General features: G+C 42.5%; 1 protein-coding gene across 1 annotated transcript in view; it reads right to left on the bottom strand.

Annotated features, from left to right (window-relative positions):
* Positions 1-23,803, bottom strand: part of LOC112844793 (NACHT, LRR and PYD domains-containing protein 12-like) — a 56,458-nt gene extending 32,655 nt beyond the window's left edge. The window contains exons 1-2 of the mRNA XM_025904435.1: positions 23,244-23,803; positions 5,091-5,264 (exon numbers count right to left, since the gene is read on the bottom strand). Coding sequence (XP_025760220.1) covers positions 5,091-5,264; positions 23,244-23,803 — 734 coding nt within the window. The remainder of the gene's footprint in view (positions 1-5,090; positions 5,265-23,243) is intronic.
* Positions 23,804-24,156: the final 353 nt, after the last annotated feature.

Below are 24,156 nucleotides of genomic sequence, written 5' to 3' on the forward strand. Positions count from 1 at the left end.
TATACAGGGGTAGAAGAGCTTCTCTGTCTCGTAGGAAGTGAAGGCCAGTCAGTTTCAGGGATTTCAGCTCGCTGTGCCCTGCCTGTGATCAGTGATGGGAATAACGACGTTACAAGTAACGGCGTTACTAACGGCATTACTTTTTTCAGTAACGAGTAATCTAACTAATTACTATTCCTATCATTACAACGCCGTTACAGTTACTAACAAGGAAACGCGGTCCGTTACTATTTTTCAACAAACAGACGGTTGAAGCTGTGTTCAGCTTACCGCATCTTATATCAGCTGCACGGAAGTAGCTGTAAGTAATCTGGACGCTACAGCTTTAAGCAGCTGCGCGCTCCCGCGGACGGCAATCACGATCGCTGTCTAGCACAACACCTGGAGCTCAGGGGGCAAAACAATCGCATGAGTACTGCTGTTTGACTGAGGAAGAATAAAGTAGTCGTGGTAAGTCAATCACGTGACCACTTAAAGACGAAGCAACACGGTGATATATACCAGTTTTTAAATTGTGTGATAGGCCACGTAAAACCAGAGTCATGATAAACAATCTATACGCGGCGCTTTTTCCTCAATAGTTTGCCACGTTAGCGCTAGCAAGCACTCTCTGCTTATGAGCAAAAAACAAAACAAAACAGGGGAAGTTTTAGGAGTGACGTCGAGAGAGAGAGAGAGAGCGCAGAAAAAGAGAGAGAGCGAGTTTTGAGATGTGAGATTTGTGACGTTTAGCGTGTTTGGAGTGTGTAGTTAATGTGTTGTCTTGTGTAGTTAGTGTGTAGTGTTGTGGATAGTTTTGTGTTGTGTGTCAGAACAATGAGGCGACTGCTGTCTCCAGGTAGAAACAGAGTGATACACCTGCTGCTGTCAGACCTGCAGGTATCAGGCTGTGATGTTCTCCTTTGTAGTGGACACAAAATATTTTTTTGGAGTGGCACAAATAATTTGTGTGGCATCTTATTGAAGAACAGCTGATTGTTCTGTAAATAGTTTGAAATGGTTATTTAAAAAATAAGGTAAATGGATGCAAATAATTTGTTGTTTGCAAAACTTGTTCATAGGATGTTAAAATTGACAATTAATATTTGCATTTGAAGTTATGAAATATGATTCATTAAACATGTTTGTGGTTGTTACAGTAAAAATATAACTTTTTCTACTCTGATTTTATGTTTTTTGTCTGATTTTAGATCAATTCTGGTTATACAGTATGACAAAATGAGAACATAACTGTAAATTCAGGCACGCGAGGTTGCGCTAAAAAGAATGATACCAAACAAGGCAAAGCAAATAGTTTTTAAAGGTAAAATGTGGAGGGAAAATCAAGAGTAGTAAAAAAAATGGCCAATTATACCCTGGACCCCAGGGGTTAAACATTCTTTGTTTTTTTTAAAGTAACGCAATAGTTACTTTTCCAAGTAATTAATTACTTTTAGAATATTGTAACTCAGTTACTAACTCAGTTACTTTTTTGAAGAAGTAACTAGTAACTATAATTGAATTACTTTTTCAAAGTAACTTGCCCAACACTGCCTGTGATACATCCTCCCCCTTCCAGGAGACATGAGTTATGTCTTGGTTTTGCACCAAGACAGTCCAAGGGGGGATCATCGCTTGAGGATTTATTAGAATGCACAGAGTCTACTTTCTTGGTCATGTTATCTGTGCTCCTTAGCTGTGTACTAGCTTGCTCATCGCCATTGCTTTGAATCAAAGGCAAGGTTGTTTCATTTCCACACAGTCCATTTACCTCCACCTTTACTTCTAAGCGATGAATTTTTGTCTCCAGTACTGCAATCTTCTGCAGGAGGCTGTGGTAGTCATCTGTGGAGAGTTAGCCTAGCGGTTAGCACCTTTCCAGGCTATTGAGGCTGTTCAGTGCCCAGACGCTGTAAATCAGGCTTCAGCTGTGTGTAGGCCACAGACACACGGAGCGCTGAAGATAAGGTAACTATAAAAATGTTGCTGTTTCTGTTAAGAGCACTTTAGTCCAAATGATCTATAAGTGTCCAAAAGCTATCACAGGTAAGCTCATATGCAAAAAAGGGAAAAAATCAGCATAAAAATCAATAAAAGAAGCAAAGCATTTAAAGAGCAAAGAGAGGAAGCGTCCACACTCACAAAAGGGGGAGGTTAAGTTGAACAAATGAATCTTCTCCTTTATTTCTGTCAAACAGTGCTGTACGAAACGTTTCTAGCGGTTAGTATCATGGTTGCTAGGCAACCTGAGCAGCGCAATGGAGGCTAGACCGTCCCATTTCACAAGCCTCGCATTTCCGGCCTTCTCGGCCTTGGAGGATGCGGCCCACGTAGACCGCAAAGGCCGCGTCCTCCAAGGTGCAGACCCTGAATTGGGACACACCCTGTATCTTTGCGTGTGTGTTTCTTGTTTTACTTTGAAGGTCCGTGTCTGATGTCAGTGTGTTCAGATTACATTTCCCCTGTCCCGTCATGTCTGATTACTCCCAGCTGTGCCCTCCTTCTGTGTCTGTTATCCCTCTGTGTATTTAAGCCTTGTGTCTGCCTCTGTTAGTTGCTGGTTCATCTGCGTTATCTCCTTCATCTTATGTTTTCTCTCTGTGTCTCCCTGTATCTCTGTTTTTGGTTTCAGGTTTGTTTTGTTAGTTTTTTCCAGTTTAGGTTTTATTGTCACCCTGCCGTTTCTGTTTTTTTTTTTTCACCCACCTCTTAAAATAAAGCTCACTCGCATCAAAAGTTGCATCTTGGGTCCTACTTCCAACTCCACTCATTTGCCACCGCAGATGTGAAAAGTTTCTCTATAACTATTAATAACTGGCCGGTCTCCGTTTCTTCCTCTATGAAATGTTTGGGTGTCATTAGGGCGCACGATTTTGCATAAAATGAGAATCACGATTTTTTTGCTTAGAATTGAGATCACGATTCTCTCACGATTTTCTTTTCCAATATAAATATTTATTGCACTTATTAACTGCCCATCAACTTCGTAACAGTTGAGACTGAACATAAAAACAATAAATGTCTCACATTTTGTCGTTGCCGCAAAATGTTGTACTGCTTGAAATTCCGTCTCCACCGTTGCTCGACACTGCGTGTATAGAGCAGGTAGTGCAACAATAGAAAAATAGTTGCGGGACGGCACTGTGTAGCGTTTGGCTAGGGTGTTGATCATTTTCCTAAATCCCTCGTTTTGCACAGTGTTGATGGGAGCCATATCTTTAGCCAGGCGATAAGTGATAGCCTCCGTAATTTCTTTGTGCCTGCGGGAGTTCAACATGTATAGGGAAGCGCTGTATAAGGTTCCCGTTGTTGATGTTTGGGTGGTTGACCAGGACGGATTTTCTCCTGTCACTTTCTCGTTATCCCTGATGTGCTCTCTGTTGTTTTTTCCCTGCCAATTTTAACAGCCAGCTGGCTTCTGTATCACGTGCTCTCCGTTGTTTTTTCCCTGCCAGCTGGCTTCTGTATCACGTGGTATAAGGCTCCGCCCTTGTCATTTGTTGAGCAGGAAGAGTGAGCGCTTGTTTTCATGCAGATTATGTCCCGGATCAAAATGCGGTACAATCGTCATCTTTCTTTTTCTTTTTTTTAAAATCGTTGTCATTTGGAAATGAGATCGCACATAAGTATGAATTGAGATCACGATTTTCTAACAATTTATTGTGCAGCCCTAGGTGTCATCCTTGACAGTACTCTATCTTTCAATTCACACATTAATAATGTCACTCGGTCTGCATATTTTCAATTGCACAACATTAATCGTCTCCATCCTTTTCTCACCCCACATGCCATTGCTATTCTTATTCACAGCCTTGTTACTTCCCAGATCGATTACTGTAATTCACTTCTTTTTGGTCTCACTCAAAAATCCATCCACAACCTCCAACATGTCCAGAACTGCCTGTATTATCACCAGGTCCACTTCTATCCATCACATCACTCCTGTCCTGCAGCAGCTTCATTGGCTCACAGTCAAATACCGAATCAATTTTAAAATACTTTTGTATACATTTAAGGAAATTAATCATCTCTCCCCTCCATATCTCTCTGATCTGGTTCAGATCACCATTACATCGCGGTGTCGTAGATCCTCTTCTTCTCTTTCTCTCTCTGTCCCCTCCCCCCCCGTCTTGTCACCATGGGGAGCAGGGCTTTCTGCTGCTCTGCTCCTCCACTTTGGAATTCCCTACCTCCTGATTTAAGAAATATCTCTTTCTCCTCTCTCTTTAAGTCTAGACTCAAAAATCACTTGTTGAAAATAGCATATGCCACATAACCTCTTCATTCTGCTATTTTAAATTTGTTTTATGTCTTATGTTTTTATGATATATTATTTATATTTTTGTGTAAACGGCTTGCTTTTATGTTGCTTTTTTTATTCTGCTGTGCACCGTGTCCTTGAGTGTTCTGAAAGGCGCTTTCAAATAAAATGTATTATTATTCTTATTATTAATAACATGTGTCTGTACTAAATCTGATGTCTACATTGGTTGAACCTTTCCTGTGTCATCCTTTGCGTTCTGTACCCTCTTGACCACCTCTGCGTAACTTATGTTGTGAGCTTTTCTAGATCCTCCTCTCTTCTCCCTCTTCCTGATCCTCCCCCACTAGAAACTGGGGTCCAGTCACCAAAATTAATTTTATCATCATCATCTTCCTGGGATGCCATGCCAGCCAGTCACACACCAGTTTAGGTGATCTCACAACGACAGTTTTCCTTGTTCTCAAACAGTTGTATCATGCTCCAGCTCCTGCTCCCTGCCTTTACATAACTGTATAAACTGAGAACTATTTCTACATTTGAAAATATGGATTCATTTCCATTCACTTCTGTACATTAGTGTATAAATGAATGTTAGACTGGGCTCCATGGAAACACTTGGACTGGTCTCAGCTGCCTTCTTTCTGTAGTCATTCCAACAGAGTCCTTTCTCTTCTCCAGCTTCTGTTTGAAATTATTAGCTTTGACATTCATGACATTCATTTCTTTCTTTTCTCTCTCTGTTTCCACACAAGCTCAAAGTCTCTGCAGCCTGTTTTTATCTGCAAGTTTCAAACATCAAAGATCTGAAATATAGAAAATCAACAACAGCTGCAGTCAGTGAACTCACACCAGAGTCTCCAGTCGACAGTTTGGACTCTCCAGTCCAGCACACAGAAGCTTCACTGCTGAATGCTTCAGGTTGTTGTTGCTCATGTCCAGCTCTGTCAGATGGGAGGGGTTGGACTTCAGAGCTGAGGCCACAACTTCACAGTGAGTCTCTGAGAGTCGACACTGAATCAGTCTGTGATTATAGAAAATATATATTGTGTTATTATAAAAGAAGAAAATCTGCATTATAACACAGGCTGAATGTATATGAAGACAAAAGAGAGTGAGGTCATAATCTGATGAACATCTGCTCTTCACATCAGTGCTTCAGCTCGTCTTACTGTGTTTAACACAGTAAGAGCGCAATGATTCACACAATGAGCGCAATGACACAACGATTGAGTCTCTCTCAGACCTGCAGACTTTTAATCAGAATCTTTGTTTGGCTTTAATCTGCAGATGAAGCAGGAAGATGGTGTCACATTTAGGCTTCCGTAATGTCCACAGTCTGTCACTGAGATTTGATCCAGAGTCAGAGTGAAGACACACATTTGGACTGTTTCCTATTTTGAATCTGACTCCAGAGCATTTTGAATGAGTTCATCTCAGTGAAGAGTTCCAGCTGGTAAAGATAAGCTCTGTTTGCTACCTGCTGCTGTCAGGTACGACTGTTCACGTCCACACACAGGAAAAATCTGCTGACTGTTGCGAAACGGAGCAGAAATCTCATCACAGGACAATAATCATGACATGGATCAGTTTGTCTTTGATTGGTTTGTAAATGTCACTGTTTCCATTGAACCTGAGTGACGGTACAAAGACTGAGAGGGGGAGAGAGGAGAGAGAGGATGGAGACAGCAAAGAGAGAGCAAACACAAACAGGTGAGAGTGGACAGGTAACCAAGGTCAGCAACCAATCAGAGAGCTTCTGTTTGACCCACAGTCACTGATGATGATTGCACATAACCAAGCAGTGTGTTACTCTGATATCAAATATGGATCCTGCTCTTATAATAATGATCATCAGATGATATATTGTGTTAAATCAAATCAAGTCAAATCACTTTAATTGTCACGTCACATGTGCAGGTACACTGGTACAGGACATGCAAGTGAAATTCTTGTGTGCGAGCTTCACAAGCAACAGAGTTGTGCAAAAATACAATAACATAAAACAAGCAAAATATATGAATGGCTAAATCTGAGAGTAATAAATATATGTACAATATAAGAGTGTATGCATTACCAGATGTGTATACTAAATAAGTTTTTCTACGTGTGTGTGTGTGTGTGTGTGTATACATATTTTACAAATTAAAGAGAGATAAAATAAAATATATAAAATATACAGAGGTTGGTGGTTGGACATGAGCAAAACAAGTGGCATTTATATACAGTGTGGAGTGCATAATGTTGAAGTTCCAGTAGTGAAGGTGAGGTGTCTATGAAGTGTTCAGCAGTCTGATGGCTTGGTGGAAAAAGCTGTCTCTCAGTCTGCTGGTACGGGACCGGATACTGCAGAACCTCCTTCCCGATGGAAGTAGTCTGAAGAGTTTATGACTGGGGGGACTGGAGTCCTTGATGATCCTCCCCGCTTTCCTCAGGCACCGCTTCCTGTAGATGTCCTGGAGGGAGGGAAGCTCACCTCCATATATATTATATTATATTAGATATGTATATACATGCATACATATATATATCTATATATATATAGATATATATATACATATACATATATATATAGCTATATATAGCTTATAGCTACAGCTTCTCGTGTTCCTTCTTTCTGATGTTGCTGTCATTCGGAACCGCCACATCGATCACTACGGCCGTCTTCTTCTGTTTGTCTACCACCACTATGTCCGATTGGTTAGCCACCACCATTTTGTCCGTCTGTATCTGGAAGTCCCACAGGATCTTAGCTCGGTCATTCTCCATCACCCTTGGGGGCATCTCCCATTTTCACTTCCAGGTTATACTCGGCACAGATGTTCCTGTACACTATGCCGGCCACTTGGTTATGGTGTTCCATGTATGCCTTGCCTGCTAGCATCTTGCACCCTGCTGTTATGTGCTGGATTGTCTCTGGGGCATCTTTACACAGCCTGCACCTGGGGTCTTGCCTGGTGTGATAGACCCCAGCCTCTATGGATCTTGTGCTCAGTGCTTGTTCCTGTGCTGCCATGATTAGTGCCTCTGTGCTGTCTTTCAGTCCAGCTTTGTCCAGCCACTGGTAGGATTTCTGGATATCAGCCACCTCCTCTATCTGCCGGTGGTACATACCGTGCAGGGGCCTGATGATGGTTCCTTGTCTTCCTCCTCTTTCTTGGGTTTCTGCTGCCTGAGGTATTCACTGAGCACGCTGTCAGTTGGGGCCATTTTCCCAGTGTATTCATGGATGTTCGTTGTCTCATCCTGGACTGTGGTGCTGACACTCACCAGTTCCCGGCTTCCTTCCTTCCGCTCAGCATACAGCCTCAGGGTGCTGGACTTGGGGTGAAACCCTCCATGCATGGTAAGGAGCTTTCTTGTCTTTATGTCAGTGACTTCTATCTCCTCCTTTGGCCAACTTATTATACCAGCAGGGTACCTGATCACGGGCAGGGCGTAGGTGTTGATGGCCCTGATCTTGTTCTTACCGTTCAGCTGACTCCTCAGGACTTGCCTGACCCTCTGCAGGTACTTGGTGGTTGCAGCTTTCCTAGCGGCCTCTTCATGGTTCCCATTCGCCTGCGGGATCCCCAGGTACTTGTAACTGTCCTCTATGTCTGCAATGTTGCCTTCTGGTAGTTCGATCCCCTCAGTTCTGACTACCTTCCCTCTCTTTGTTATCATTCGACTACACTTCTCCAGCCCGAATGACATTCCAATGTCATTGCTGTATATCCTGGTAGTGTGGATCAGTGAATCGATGTCTCGTTCACTCTTGGCATACAGCTTGATGTCATCCATGTACAGGAGGTGGCTGACAACCGCTCCGTTCCGTAGTCAGTATCCGTAGCCAGTCTTGTTAATGATCTCACTGAGGGGGTTCAGGCCTATGCAGAACAGCAGTGGGGACAGAGCATCTCCTTGGTAGATCCCGCACTTGATGGTGACTTGTACTATGGGCTTGAAGTTGACCTCTAGTGTTGTACACCACATCCCCATTGAGTTCCTGATGAAGGCTCTTAGGGTCCTGTTGATCTTGTACAATTCTAGGCATTCCAGTATCCAGCTGTGGGGCATTGACTCATAGGCCTTCTTGTAATCAGTCCAGGCAGTGACTGCTCTGGATATTTGTCTCTGTTTTTAACATTAGAGTTCACGTCACTACAAAGAAGCTCTTCATGGATTCTTATTTCTGTCTTCTCTCTAACAGCAGCGTCTGAATGACCAACAACAGCAGCAGGAGGTTTAAAATACTGCCCCCTAATGACACAACACAGGTACTACATGTAGATGTGAGTCTACAACACACAGCGTACGACTACCAATGCAGGATTATGCTAAATGCACACACACATTTCCTGATCAACACAAAATATCATTTTATCTGAGAAATTCAAACTAATGAGAGTCGTTTAGCACTGTGTATATCTGAAGAACTAAACTACTAATCTACACTAATTAATGATGTTAACCCTTTAAAGCCGGTCGGAGCGGACACTCTCCATTTTGCGTAACTATTTTTCCTTCCACATATAGCTTTGCAAAAACTGCATAAAAAGCGCTTGCAGCAACAAAAACATAATATTCCAGAAACATGCTTTGCCGATCCGATCAGCTGTTCATAACACTTCCTACGTCCATCAGCGCGAACTATCGCATGTCCCCCATGACCTGCCCGAAACCGGAAGTGATGTCATTTTGCGGAAATGTAGTTTTTTACCATCTGGGCCTCATGAGCCTATACTTGTGTTTTTAAAAGTTATGTTTGACATCATGACTTTCTGTGTTGTTTCTGGGATGCTCAGGACTCATATTGCACTGCTGGAAATAGTTTATTTTGATGCATATGCTGGTTTTTTTGCAAATTTGCATTATAATATTTATTTTCGTTTTTCCTGCAATATATGAAAATTGGTGTATTTCAAAAATAAAACTATGAAGACACTTAAAATAAATTTCCTGTGGTGGGAAACTAGTTTGTGCAACTTTTTTGTATTCACAGTTTTGAGGGATAAGCCTCTTAAATTTCTCTAACTAGAAATATATGTTAAAAAAACAAAAACGATTTTCAATTATTTTGTAGTTCATTGCACTTTTTTTTTGCAATTTATGTAATTACTATGCACTTAATGCATTAATATTATTAAAATTTGGGCTATAATTCTCGCCTCTGTCAGTGTGCCCCAGGGTGGCTGTGGCTACAATGTAGCTTGCCATCACCAGTGTGTGAATGTGTGTGTGAATGGGTGGATGACTGGATGTGTAAAGCACTTTGGGGTCCTTAGGGACTAGTAAAGCGCTATATAAATACAGGCCATTTACCATAATTCAATTCAATTCAATTCAATTTTATTTATATAGTGCCAAATCACAACAAAAGTCACCTCAAGGCGCTTTATATTGTACAGTAGATCGTACAATAATAAATACAGAGAAAAACCCAACAATCATATGACCCCCTATGAGCAAGCACGTTGGCGACAGTGGGAAGGAAAAACTCCCTTTTAACAGGAAGAAACCTCCGGCAGAACCAGGCTCAGGGAGGGGCGGCCATCTGCTGCGACCGGTTGGGGTGAGAGAAGGAAAACAGGATAAAGACATGCTGTGGAAGAGAGACAGAGATTAATAACAGATGTGATTCGATGCAGAGAGGTCTATTAACACATAGTGAGTGAGAAAGGTGACTGGAAAGGAAAAACTCAATGCATCATGGGAATCCCCGGCAGCCTACGTCTATTGCAGCATAACTAAGGGAGGATTCAGGGTCATCTGGTCCAGCCCTAACTATATGCTTTAGCAAAAAGGAAAGTTTGAAGCCTAATCTTGAAAGTAGAGATAGTGTCTGTCTCCTGAATCCAAACTGGAAGCTGGTTCCACAGAAGAGGGGGCTGAAAACTGAAGGCTCTCCCTCCCATTCTACTTTTAAATACTCTAGGAACAACAAGTAGGCCTGCAAAGCGAGAGCGAAGTGCTCTAATGGGGTGATATGGTACTACAAGGTCATTAAGATAAGATGGGGCCTGATTATTTAAGACCTTGTATGTGAGGAGCAGGATTTTGAATTCAATTCTGGATTTAACAGGAAGCCAATGAAGGGAAGCCAAAACAGGAGAAATATGCTCTCTCTTTCTAGTCCCTGTCAGGACTCTTGCTGCAGCATTTTGGATTAGCTGAAGACTTTTCAGTGAGTTTTTAGGACATCCTGATGATAATGAATTACAGTAGTCCAGCCTGGAAGTAATAAATGCATGAACTAGTTTTTCAGCATCACTCTGAGACAGGATATTTCTAATTTTAGAGATGTTGCGCAAATGGAAGAAAGCAGTCTTACATATTTGTTTAATATGTGCGTTGAAGGACATGTCCTGGTCAAAAATGACTCCAAGGTTCCTCACAGTGTTACTGGAGGCCAAGGTAATGCCATCCAGAGTAAGAATCTGGTTAGATACCATATTTCTAAGATTTTCAGGGCCGAGTACAATAACCTCAGTTTGATCTGAATTAAGAAGCAGAAAGTTAGCGGCCATCCAGGTCTTTATGTCTTTAAGACATTCCTGCAGTTTAACTAGTTGGTGTGTGTTATCTGGCTTCATGGATAGATAGAGCTGCGTGTCATCTGCATAGCAGTGAAAATGTATGCTATGTCTTCTAATGATGCTGCCTAAGGGAAGCATGTATAATGTAAATAGAATTGGTCCTAGCACTGAACCCTGTGGAACACCATAATTGACCTTAGTGTGTGAAGAGGACTCTCCATTTACATGTACAAATTGGAGTCTATTAGATAGATATGATACAAACCACTGCAGTGCAGTACCTGTAATACCTACAGCATGTTCTAATCGCTCTAATAGGATATTATGGTCGACAGTATCGAACGCAGCACTAAGGTCTAGCAGGACAAGCACAGAGATGAGTCCACTGTCAGAGGCCATAAGAAGATCATTTGTAACCTTCACTAAAGCTGTTTCTGTGCTGTGATGAGCTCTGAAACCTGACTGAAACTCTTCAAATAAGCCATTCCTCTGCAGATGATCTGTTAGCTGTTTGACAACTACTCTTTCAAGGATTTTTGATATGAAAGAAAGGTTGGAGATTGGCCTATAATTAGCTAAGATAGCTGGGTCTAGAGATGGCTTTTTGAGTAAAGGTTTAACTACAGCCAGCTTGAAGTCCTGTGGTACATAGCCGATTATTAGAGCTAGGTTGATCATATTTAAGATTGAAGAATTAATTAATGGCAGGACTTCTTTGAGCAGTTTTGTAGGAATGGGGTCTAAAAGACACGTTGATGGTTTGGAGGAAGTAATTATTGAAGTTAACTCAGAAAGATCAATTGGAGAAAAAGAGTCTAACTTAACATCGATGGTACTAAAAGTAGCTGTAGATAAGATTACATCTGTGGGATGATTATTGGTAATTTTTTTCTCTAATGATAAAAATTTTATTTGTGAAGAAGTTCATGAAGTCATTACTAGTTAACGTTAAAGGGATTGTTGGCTCAGTAGAGCTCTGACTTTTTGTCAGCCTGGCTACAGTGCTGAAGAGAAACCTGGGGTTGTTCTTATTTTCTTCAATCAGTGACGAATAGTAAGATGTTCTGGCTTTGCGGAGGGCTTTCTTATAAAGCAGCAAACTATTTCTCCAGGCTAAATGATGATCCCCTAAATTTGTGACACGCCATTTCCTCTCCAGCTTATGAGTTATCTGCTTTAGGCTACGTGTTTGAGAATTATACCACGGAGTCAGGTACTTCTGATTTGAGACCTTAGTTTTCACAGGAGCTACAGTTTCCAGAGTCGTACGTAGTGGGGAGGTAAAATTATTAACAAGATAATCGACCTCTGTTGGAGTAGCGTTCAGATAGCTGCTCTGCTCTGTGTTGGTACAGGGCATTGAAGATGATAACAGTGGGTGGATTATATTCTTAAACTTAGTTACAGCACTTTCAGAAAGACATCTACTTTGATAAAGTCTACTCTCCACTGCTGTGTAATCAATTATTGTAAATGTAAATGTTATCAGGAAATGATCAGACAGCAGAGGGTTTTCAGGAAACACTGTTAAATGTTCAGTTTCTATGCCATATGTTAAAACAAGATCTAGAGTGTGATTAAAGTGGTGGGTGGGTTCTTTTACAGTTTGAGAGAAGCCAATTGAGTCTAATAACAGATTAAATGCGATGTTGAGGCTGTCATTTTTAGCATCTACATGGATGTTAAAATCACCCACAATAATTATTTTATCTGAGCTGAGCACTAAATCAGATAAAAAGTCTGAGAAATCAGAGAGAAACTCTGTGTAAGGCCCAGGTGGACGATAGATGATAACAAGTAAGACTGGTTTCTGAGTTTTACAGCTGGGGTGGACAAGGTTAAGCATCAGGCTTTCAAATGAATTAAAAGTCTGTCTTGGTCTTATAATGGTTGTATTGATGTATATCAACTTGAAATGCTCCCAAAAATGGCTCTACAGCATGTAAAAATACAGGGAGTGCAGAATTATTAGGCAAATGAGTATTTTGTCCACATCATCCTCTTCATGCATGTTGTCTTACTCCAAGCTGTATAGGCTCGAAAGCCTACTACCAACTAGAAAAATTTGCATTTCCTGCGAAAATGCAGTGTGGATGCTTTAACGCTGAAGCTGTCTGCTGAAACTAGCTGAAAGAGCTGAAAAGTTGCAAAAATTGTAAAAACTTTGCAGAAGCAAAGGAACTTTGCTAAAATGTAGTAACTTAGCAGAACTGTAATATCTTAGAGGAAACATAATACTTGGCAGAAATACAATAGCATAGCAGAACTTAGCAGAAATATTGTAACTTACCAGAAACATGATAACTTCTCAAAAATACAAGAATTTAGGAGAAATAGTATAAGATAACAGAAAGAATATATTTAGCCATCCATCCACCCATCCATCCATCTATCTTCCGCTTTATCCGAGGCCGGGTCGCGGGGGCAGCAGCCTAAGCAGAGAAGCCCAGACCTCCCTCTCCCCAGCCACCTCCTCCAGCTTATCCGGGGGAATACCAAGGCGTTCCCAGGCCAGCCGAGAGATATAATCTCTCCAGCGTGTCCTCGGTCTGCCCCGGGGCCTCCTCCCGGTGGGAAATGCCCGGAACACCTCACCCAGGAGGCGCCCAGGAGGCATCCTTGTCAGATGCCCGAACCACCTCAACTGGCTCCTTTCGATGTGGAGGAGCAGCGGCTCTACTCTGAGCCCCTCCCGGATGGCCGAACTTCTCACCCTATCTCTAAGGGAGAGGCCAGCCACCCTTCGGAGGAAGCTCATTTCTGCTGCTTGTATCTGCGATCTCGTTCTTTTGGTCACTACCCACAGCTCGTGGCCATAGGTGAGGGTAGGGACGTAGATCGACCGGTAAATTGAGAGCTTCGCTTTTACACTCAGCTCCCTCTTCACCACGACGGACCGGTGCAGCGTCCGCATCACTGCAGCCGCAGCACCAATCCGTCTGTCGATCTCCGGCTCCCTTCTCCCATCACTCGCGAACAAGACCCCGAGATACTTGAACTCCTCCACTTGGGGCAGGAACTCATCCCCGACCCGGAGTGGGCACTCCACCCTTTTCCGGCTGAGAACCATGGCCTCAGATTTGGAGGTGCTGATCCTCATTCCCGCTGCTTCACACTCGGCTGCGAACCACTCCAGTGCGAGCTGGAGGCCCTCACCTGATGAAGCCAACAGAACCACATCATCCGCAAAAAGCAGAGATGAGATTCTGAGGCCACCGAAGTGAAAGCCCTCCGCCACTTGGCTGCGCCTAGAAATCCTGTCCATAAAAATTATGAACAGAACCGGTGACAAAGGGCAGCCCTGGCGGAGCCCATCACCCACCGGGAACAAGTCCGACTTATTGCCGGCAATGCGAACCAAACTCTTGCAACGGTTGTACAGGGATCGAATGGCCCGTAGCAATGGGCCAGACACCCCATACTCCCGCAACACCTCCCACAGGACACCCCGAGGGACATGGTCGAATGCCTTCTCCAAGTCCACAAAACACATGTAGACTGGTTGGGCAAACTCCCATGCACCCTCAAGTATCCTTGAGAGGATAAAGAGCTGGTCCAGTGTTCCGCGACCAGGACGAAAACCGCATTGTTCCTCCTGTATCCGAGGTTCGACTAACGGACGAACTCTCCTTTCCAGCACCCTGGCATAGACTTTCCCAGGGAGGCTGAGGAGTGTGATCCCCCTGTAGTTGGAACACACCCTCCGGTCTCCCCTCTTAAAGATGGGGACCACCACCCCGGTCTGCCAGTCCAGGGGTACTGCCCCTGATCTCCACGCAACATTGTAGAGGCGTGTCAACCAGGACAACCCTACAACATCCAGAGCCTTCAGGAACTCGGGGCGGACCTCATCAACACCAGGGGCTCTGCCACCAAGGAGTTGTTTAACTGCCTCAGTGACCTCGCCCCCGGAAATTGGCGGGTCACTCCCCTCATCCCCAGACTCTGCTTCCTCCTCGGAAGACGTGTCAGTGGGATTAAGGAGGTCCTCGAAGTATTCCTTCCACCGCCTGACAATTTTCTCAGTCGACGTCAGCAGCGCTCCGCCAGCACTATACACAGTGCAGGTAGAGCACCGCTTTCCCCTCCTGAGACGCCTGACGGTTTGCCAGAATCTCTTCGAGGCAGTCCGAAAGTCTTTTTCCATGGCCTCTCCGAACTCCTCCCACACCCGAGTTTTTGCTTCAGCCACTGCCCGAGCCGCATTCCGCTTGGCCTGTCGATACCTGTCGGCTGCCTCCGGAGTCCCACAGGCTAACCAAGCCCGATAGGACTCCTTCTTCAGCTTGATGGCTCCCTTCACCTCTGGTGTCCACCATTTGGTTCGGGGATTACCACCACGGCAGGCACCAACCACCTTGCGGCCGCAGCTCAATGCAGCAGCTTCGGCGATGGAGACGCTGAACATGGTCCATTCGGACTCAATGTCCCCAGTCTCCCTCGGAATGCTGTTGAAGCTCTGCCGGAGGTGTGCGTTGAAGATCTCGCGGACTGGGGCCTCTGCTAGACGTTCCCAGCACACCCTCACTACGCGTTTAGGTGCACCGGGTCTGTCCAGCGTCCTCCCCCGCCACCTGATCCAACTCACCACCAGGTGGTGATCAGTTGACAGCTCAGCCCTCTCTTTACCCGAGTGTCCAGAACATATGGACGCAGGTCTGGTGATACGATTACAAAATCGATCATCGACCTGCGGCCTAGAGCGTCCTGCTGCCACGTGCACTTATGGACACTCTTATGTTCGAACAAGGTGTTCGTTATGGCCAAACTGTGATTTGCACAGAAGTCCAATAACAAAACACCGCTCGGATTCAGATCAGGGAGGCCATTCCTCCCAATCACGCCCCTCCAGGTCTCGCTGTTGTTACCCACGTGAGCATTGAAGTCTCCCAGCAGGACCACAGAGTCTCCCGGTGGGGCACCTTCCAGCACCCCCCGAGGGACTCTAAGAAGGCTGGGTACTCTGAACTGCCACTCGGCGCATAAGCGCAGATGACAGTCAGGACCCTTTCCCCGACCCTAAGGCGCAGGGAACAAACCCTCTCATCCACCGGGAAAAACCCCAACATACTGGCAGCAAGCCGAGGGGATATTAGAATACCCACCCCAGCCCGCCGCCTCTCACTAGGGGCAACTCCAGACTGAGACAGAGTCCAGCCCCTCTCTAGGAGACTGGTTCCAGAGCCCAAGCCATGCGTAGAGGTGAGCCCGACTATATCTAGCCGGTACCTCTCAACCTCACGCACTAACTCAGGCTCCTTCCCCACCAGAGAGGTGACATTCCATGTCCCTATTGCCAGTCTTGGCAGCCGGGGATCAGTCTGCCAGGGCCTCTGCTCCTGGCTGCCGCCCAGCACACAATGCACCAACATGTTTAGCCAAACATTCTTAAACATTACAGAAATACTATGATTTAGAAAAACAGTACAACATAGCAGAAATGCTGTGATTTACCAAAGACACTGTAATATACTATGAATATTGTAATTTTATATAAATACTATGTTTTAGCAAAAATACTCCAGTTTAGCACAAATATTATAACATAGCAGAAATACTATTCTATAGCAGAAATGCTATATTTAGAAAGAAAAATATAATATAGTAGAAATACTATGATTTAGCAGAAACCCTACAATATTGCTTAATAACAATGATTTAGAACAGATACTATGATTGAGCAGAATAGTAATAACTTAAGTGAAAATATTGGAAAGGTAAAATGACAAGCTGAATAAAAAGGAACATGGTTAAGTTTGCTCAAAACTAATTTTTGTTCACCTGTGAAAAAATAAAATAAAAATACATTTAGAAAAAAAACAAATAAGAACAGCCAACAGATATACACAAAATCAAATATGGATACACAAATCACCAAATACACAGAAAATCAAATATGGATACACAAATGTACAGAGAGAGGCACACACACAGGGTCTATGCCAGTCAACCAGTCTGGATATATTATATTTTTATCAAACAATGAGATGCTGCCCTAAAAAGGGTCTTTGTGTGTGTGTCTTTCTTTCTCTCTCTCTCTCTCTCTCTCACACACACACACACACACACACAGCAGCATCAGCAAGTGAACAGGGGCTGTTAACAGCATGTTTCTAGGTCAGTCAAACAGCTGTGAGCTTCTCAATTTGAATCCACCAATCAGAGAGGCTGTGTGCTTTTTCCCGCCCAAACTGGTGCACTAAGTGCATGCTTTTACACACGCATCACAGAGAGAGACAGGATTTTTGCAGTCTATTTCTCATAGTGAGGATTTCCCTCAAACAAACAGCCATAAATTCGTAAACGTAGGGGCTAAAACAGTCATTCTTAGACCGTTTTGTTCAGACGACATGGGGGAATCTTGAAATGTTGACCATTTAAAATAAAAATATGAAATATTATAGATATATGACATAGATGATTGGCTGGCTGGGAAGCCATGAAGGCCCCAATATGCAAATTTGAATGTGCCAGCCCTCAGATATGATTGGTTGTCTTAGAAGCCATGAATGCCCCAATATACAAATTTGAATGTGCCAGCCCTCAGATATGATTGGCTGGCTGGGAAGCCATGAAGGCAACAATATGCAAATTTGAATGTGCAAGCCCTCAGATATGATTGGTTATCTTAGAAGTCATATAAAAAGCAGTAAAACTGTACTATGATTTGGTAGAAAAACTATAATTAATCAAAAATACTATATTTGGCAGAAATACAATTTTTTAGCAGAAACACTATATTTAGCACAAATCTTATAAAATAGCAGAAATAGTATGATTTAGCAGAAATGCTGTATTTAGCACAAATGCTGAAAAGCAGCAGAAATGCTATGACTTAGCACAATATTAATAACTTAAATAGAAAAATTGGAAAAGCAAAATGGACAGCTGAAACAATGCTGAACATGCTAAGGGTCCCTCAAATGTAATTGTTAAATGAAAAAAAATCAGCAAAAAAAAGTATAACAGTCACACAATCACAAATATGGACACATATAGAAACACACATGCACAGAGAGACACACACAGGACCAAATTCAGTCAACCAGTCTAAATATATTGAATTTAAATCATACAACAAGATGCTCCCATAAAGAGGCTCTCTCTGTCTGTCACACACACACACACACACACACACACACGGGGAGAGAAAAGCAAGTTTCTAGGTCAGTCAAGCAGCCTGGGAGCTGCTAAATTTGAATCCACCAATCAGAGAGGCTGTGTACTTTTCCCGCCAAAACAGGTGCACCTGTTTTTACACACACGCAGCACAGAGACAGGATTTGTGCTGTCTATTTTTCATAGTCAGGATTCCCCTCAAACAAATGGCTATAATTTCCTAACCGTAGGGTCTAGAACAGTCATTCTTACACCGTTTTGTTCAGAAGAGATGGGGGAATATTAAAGTGTTGACAATTTATCATTTAAATATGAAATATTGAAGATATTTGACTTCTAATGCACCATAACTGAGTAGAGGCAAAGCGAAAACTGCCTTGACTTGCCCTCAAAAAACGCTTTCTAACTCTAAATCTATTTGAAGTATCGATATCATTCTTTCACCGTTAGAGACAGCAGGCTTTGGTGAACAGTCATGGAAATTCTCAGGTCTGTGTGGAAATCCATCAAAAAGATATGACGAGAGAAAAAAGTGCCTCATTTCCAGAGTTTGAAATCTGAAGAAATCTGAGCGAGGAACAAATTTCCTACCCTCAAACAAACCCAATTCATGGCCAAATGGTAATGGGTGAGAAACAAATTCTTGAATTGTGAGCGTCAGGAGTGTCTGAAGATATATTGGGACAAGCCTCATGTCTCAACTTTGTTTCGTTAAGGAGATATGACAATTTGAAAATGCATCTCATTAGAGAAATCAAGCGGTAATTTTGAACAATCTCTCCATTGACTTTCTATGGAGAGTTTTCAGACTTTGTGTTGGTCTGGGGAGATTTGACAAAATTCTATAAATCCCACAACAATGATAGTGACATTTTCTGAAAGCCTGCAGAAATACCTACGTTTTGATGTATAATTTGTGGGGCTTGAGTAAAAATTGAGCAAGTAGCAAGAAGTTGTTCGGACATGAAGAGAAAATTGCGAAAGGTACAGTCTCTCACACAGAACCAACTGCATAGCAAACATAACAACACATGTATTTTGTGAAAAATCACAAAGATGAAACTCAAAACTTCAAGAGGGATAAGATGAAAACAGTAACAGATATGAAAAAGCTGAATCATACATGAATAGCCCAATAATTTGTGAACATTTTAAAGTTTAAATGGAGTTTCTATGTGAAAGCATGAGGAAGTAGTAAAGTTTCAAAAACAAGCATGTTTTAGCAGAATTGTGGAAGTTTCCCATTCATTTCAATGGGACAAATTAAAGGAAAAAAACTTAATATTTCAAAAAGTATAATAGTAATAAATACCAAAAGTCATAGCCGGAAAGAGCAGAAATAGCAGAATATTGTGAAATTTGAACAGTGAAAATAGCACAAAAATTGTGGAAGTAGTTAAAGGCCAAAAAACGTACGGAAGCAACTTGAAGATGAAGAATAATAAAGAACTAGAAAAATTTGCATTTCCTGCGAAAATGCTGTGTGGATGCCTTAACGCTGAAGCTGTCTGCTGAAAAGCTGAAAAAGAGGAAAAGTTGCAAAAAGTTGTATGGTGGTGAAAAAAGACTGTCACCCTGAGCAGGATTCGAACCGGGACCTCCTGAGCGCAAGGCGGCTACTCATCTCACTGTGCCAAATTCACTCTCACAAGGTAAGAGATGGAGAGACTGACAATTATGGTGAAATGAGCAGAAACTGCTGAGAATTGCGCTGATAAGAGGTGAAATGGTTGAAAATTTTGCAGAAAAGAGGTGAATCAGCAGAATTTCTGCAGAAAAGAGGCAAAGAAGCAGAACGTTGCGCTGAATAGAGGTGAATCAGCAGAATTTCTGCTGAAAAGAGGCAAAACAACCTGTTTCTGCTCAAATTCACCAATCAGAGGTACTGCCTCTGTCTGCTTCATCAGGTGGGTACTTGTATGTATTTCTGCCATGGAGCGTTAACAAGAATCTGAGGTCCATATTAGAAAAGCTGCTAAAATCATAAAACTTGCGCTGAAAAGAGATGAATCAGCAGAGTTTCTGCTGAAAAGAGTTTTTTTTTTCTGAAAACAGCCAAAAAAGCTGGAATTTGTGCTGAAAAGGGGTGAAAAAAAATGAAAATTTTGCTGAAAAGGGGTGAAGAAGCTAAAGTATACCAAATCAAAGTATTTGTGCCAAAACATAGTGTTTCTGCCATATTGTGGTACTACTACATTACAACATGAATACGGATTAAAGATGAAAGAAACTGGCAACAAATTCCTCCACTACAAACCAGTCTGATACCACTTCTTTGCAGTGTTCACGTTTACTAAGGCACTACCCAAAAGGCACCACAAGAGGGCACTCCAACACAACAGATGACCTATGTACACTGATGCACTTAGTAACAGTCAGCCTCCTTGAATTGGCAGAAATACTGTGATTTAGTAGTAATACTATAACATAACAGATATACTGTGATGTTGCAGACATAGTATGTTTTTGCACTACTCATTTGTAGTGAAAAAAATTAGCAATATAAATTACAGGTCTGTGATAGTGTATAAATTTGTAGTGAAAAAAAAATGTTGACCAAGGTGGGATTGAACCCACGACCTTTGAGCTGCAGAGCCGTGTCATTACTGATTGCGCCACCTGGAAAGGGGGCGGGCGGCTGAAAAACAAAGACATCAGCAATCAGAAATAGATCGCGGTGAGCGGCGAAAAGCGCCGTTTTTTGGAGTTACAAAACGTCTTGTAACTCAAAAACTAGGAGGGCTAGCAGCATAATTCTTGTACTGGGTGAATCAGCGGACTTTGGTGTACTTTGACTGCGATTTTCATTGCTCTTTGTAACTCCATCGCGGAGATATGACGAGAGAAGAAACGGCTTCATTTTCGGAGTTTGAAAACTGAGAGGAGGACCGATTTCCACCCCTCAAACAAACGTAATTCATTGCTCAACGGTAAGATAATTGTAAAAACTGCTTCCACTGTGAGTGTCAGCAGTGCCTGAAGATATATTGGCACAAGCCTCATGTCCTAACTTTGCTTTGTTAAAGAGATATGGCGATTTGAAAATGGCTCCCGTTACAGAATTTCAGCTCTGAATTTCAAAATCTCCCCATAGACTTTGAATGGGGAGTTGTCAGACCTTGTGTCACTCCGAGGCAAATTGCGAAAAGACGGTAAATCTCACAATAAAGATAGTGACATTTTCTGAAAGCCAGCAAAAATACCTACGTTTTGATGTATAATTTGTGGGGGTTGAGTGGAAATTGAGCGAGTAGCAAGAAGTTGTTTAGACATGAAGAGAAAATTCAGAACGGACCAGCACTCACTCTGACTTAATTGCATAGCAACCATAGCAATGCATGTATTTTCTGAAAAATCACAATTTTGCAACTGAAAACTTAAAGAGAGATAAGATTAAAACGGTAGAAGATCTGAAAAAGCTGAATCAGACAGGAATAGCCCAATAATCTGAGAACATTTTAAAGTTTGAATGGAGTTTCTAGGTGAAAGTATGAGGAAGCAGTTAAGTTTCAAAACCAAGCAAGTTTTAGCAGAATTGTGGAAGTTTTCCATTCATTTCAATGGGACACAAAAAGTGTAATATTTTAAAAAGTATAATAGTAATAAACACCAAAAGATATAGCCGGAATTAGCAGAAATAGCAGAACAGTTTAGAGTTTGAACGGAGAAAATCGGCTGAAAACTGAGGGAGTAGTTAAGTGCCGAAAAACGGGGCAGCAACTTGAAGAATAAAGTTTAAAACAGGAACTCAATAGTGTGGAAGCCCTTTTAGGGCATCCACACAATAAAGAGAAACAGGAACTCAATAGTGTGGATGCTTAATCAGCATCCACACAATTAAGCATATTAGGTGATGTGCATCTCTGTAATGAGAAGGGGTGTGGTCTAATGACATCAACACCCTATATCAGGTGTGCATAATTATTAGGCAACTTCCTTTCCTTTGGCAAAATGGGTCAAAAGAAGGACTTGACAGGCTCAGAAAAGTCCAAAATAGTGAGATATCTTGCAGAGGGATGCAGCAGTCTTAAAATTGCAAAGCTTCTGAAGCGTGATCATCGAACAATCAAGCGTTTCATTCAAAATAGTCAACAGGGTCGCAAGAAGCGTGTGGAAAAACCAAGGCGCAAAATAACTGCCCATGAACTGAGAAAAGTCAAGCGTGGAGCTGCCAAGATGCCATTTGCCACCAGTTTGGCCATATTTCAGAGCTGCAACATCACTGGAGTGCCCAAAAGCACAAGGTGTGCAATACTCAGAGACATGGCCAAGGTAAGAAAGGCTGAAAGACGACCACCACTGAACAAGACACACAAGCTGAAATGTCAAGACTGGGCCAAGAAATATATCAAGACTGATTTTTCTAAGGTTTTATGGACTGATGAAATGAGAGTGAGTCTTGATGGGCCAGATGGATGGGCCCGTGGCTGGATTGGTAAAGGGCAAAGAGCTCCAGTCTGACTCAGACGCCAGCAAGGTGGAGGTGGAGTACTGGTTTGGGCTGGTATCATCAAAGATGAGCTTGTGGGGCCTTTTCAGGTTGAGGATGGAGTCAAGCTCAACTCCCAGTCCTACTGCCAGTTTCTGGAAGACACCTTCTTCAAGCAGTGGTACAGGAAGAAGTCTGCATCCTTCAAGAAAAACATGATTTTCATGCAGGACAATGCTCCATCACACGCGTCCAAGTACTCCACAGCGTGGCTGGCAAGAAAGGGTATAAAAGAAGAAAAACTAATGACATGGCCTCCTTGTTCACCTGATCTGAACCCCATTGAGAACCTGTGGTCCATCATCAAATGTGAGATTTACAAGGAGGGAAAACAGTACACCTCTCTGAACAGTGTCTGGGAGGCTGTGGTTGCTGCTGCACGCAATGTTGATGGTGAACAGATCAAAACACTGACAGAATCCATGGATGGCAGGCTTTTGAGTGTCCTTGCAAAGAAAGGTGGCTATATTGGTCGCTGATTTGTTTTTCTTTTGTTTTTGAATGTCAGAAATGTATATTTGTGAATGAGGAGATGTTATATTGGTTTCACTGGTAAAAATAAATAATTGAAATGGGTATATATTTGTTTTTTGTTAAGTTGCCTAATAATTATGCACAGTAATAGTCACCTGCACACACAGATATCCCCCTAAAATACTAAAACTAAAAACAAACTAAAAACTACTTCCAAAAACATTCAGCTTTGATATTAATGTGTTTTTTGGGTTCATTGAGAACATGGTTGTTGTTCAATAATAAAATTATTCCTCAAAAATACAACTTGCCTAATAATTCTGCACTCCCTGTATAATATAAGCTCTGGCGGACTTGGTTCTATGGTAGGTCTTAAAGGGTTAATCATCACATCTGGACTCACCGAGCCTTTCTGCAGTTCCTCACAGCTGGAATCAGTCTCAGTCGTCCCTGCTTTGATGTTTTGTACTTATGAAGGTCCAACTCATCCAGAACCTCCTCTGACATCTGCAGCATGAAGGCCAGAGCTGAGCACTGGATCTCAGAGAGTTCCTTCTTTGATCTGTTCTCTGACTTCAGGAGCTCTTGGATCTCCTGATGTACTGAGAGGTCGTTCATCTCCATCAGACAGTGGAAGATGTTGATGCTTCTGTCAGGAGAGATTTTATCACTGTTCATCTCCTTCAGGTGGTTGATGACTCTCTGGATCGTTTCTGAACTGATCTCTGTCTGACCCAGCAGACCTCTTAAGAGACTCTGGTTGGACTCCAAAGAGAGGCCATGAAGGAAGCGAACAAACAGGTCCAGGTGGCCATTTTTACTCTGGAGAGATTTCTTCATGGCTTTGTTCAGAAACACATCATGCGATTGGAGATCTCTGTTATCAAAACAACTGTACATATTCTTGGTTAAAAATTTTGGTTTCAGGAAGTCCACCAGCTCCTCTCTCTTCCTAGTGCTCATGCCCAGTTCATTTGGATTAAGCGGGTAATGACCCAGCAAATCATCATCATCATCATCATCATCATCATCATCATCATCATCATCATTGTCATCCTCCTCATTCCAGTCTATCTTCAGGAAGTTCTTCAACACCTCTGTCTTCCTGTTGGTGAAACAGTGGGACATGTAGACTGCAGCCAGAAACTCCTGAATGCTCAGATGAACAAAGCAGTAGACTGGATTCTGGAAGATCACACACTCTCTTTTGAAGATCTCTGTACAAACTCCTGAGTACACCGAGGCCTCTGTCACATCCAGACCACACTGCTCCAGGTCTTCTTGGTAGAACATGATGTTTCCTTTCTCCAGATGTT

The sequence above is a fragment of the Oreochromis niloticus genome, unplaced genomic scaffold (assembly GCF_001858045.2).
Source record: "Oreochromis niloticus isolate F11D_XX unplaced genomic scaffold, O_niloticus_UMD_NMBU tig00001623_pilon, whole genome shotgun sequence".
Taxonomy (NCBI): Eukaryota; Metazoa; Chordata; class Actinopteri; order Cichliformes; family Cichlidae; genus Oreochromis; species Oreochromis niloticus.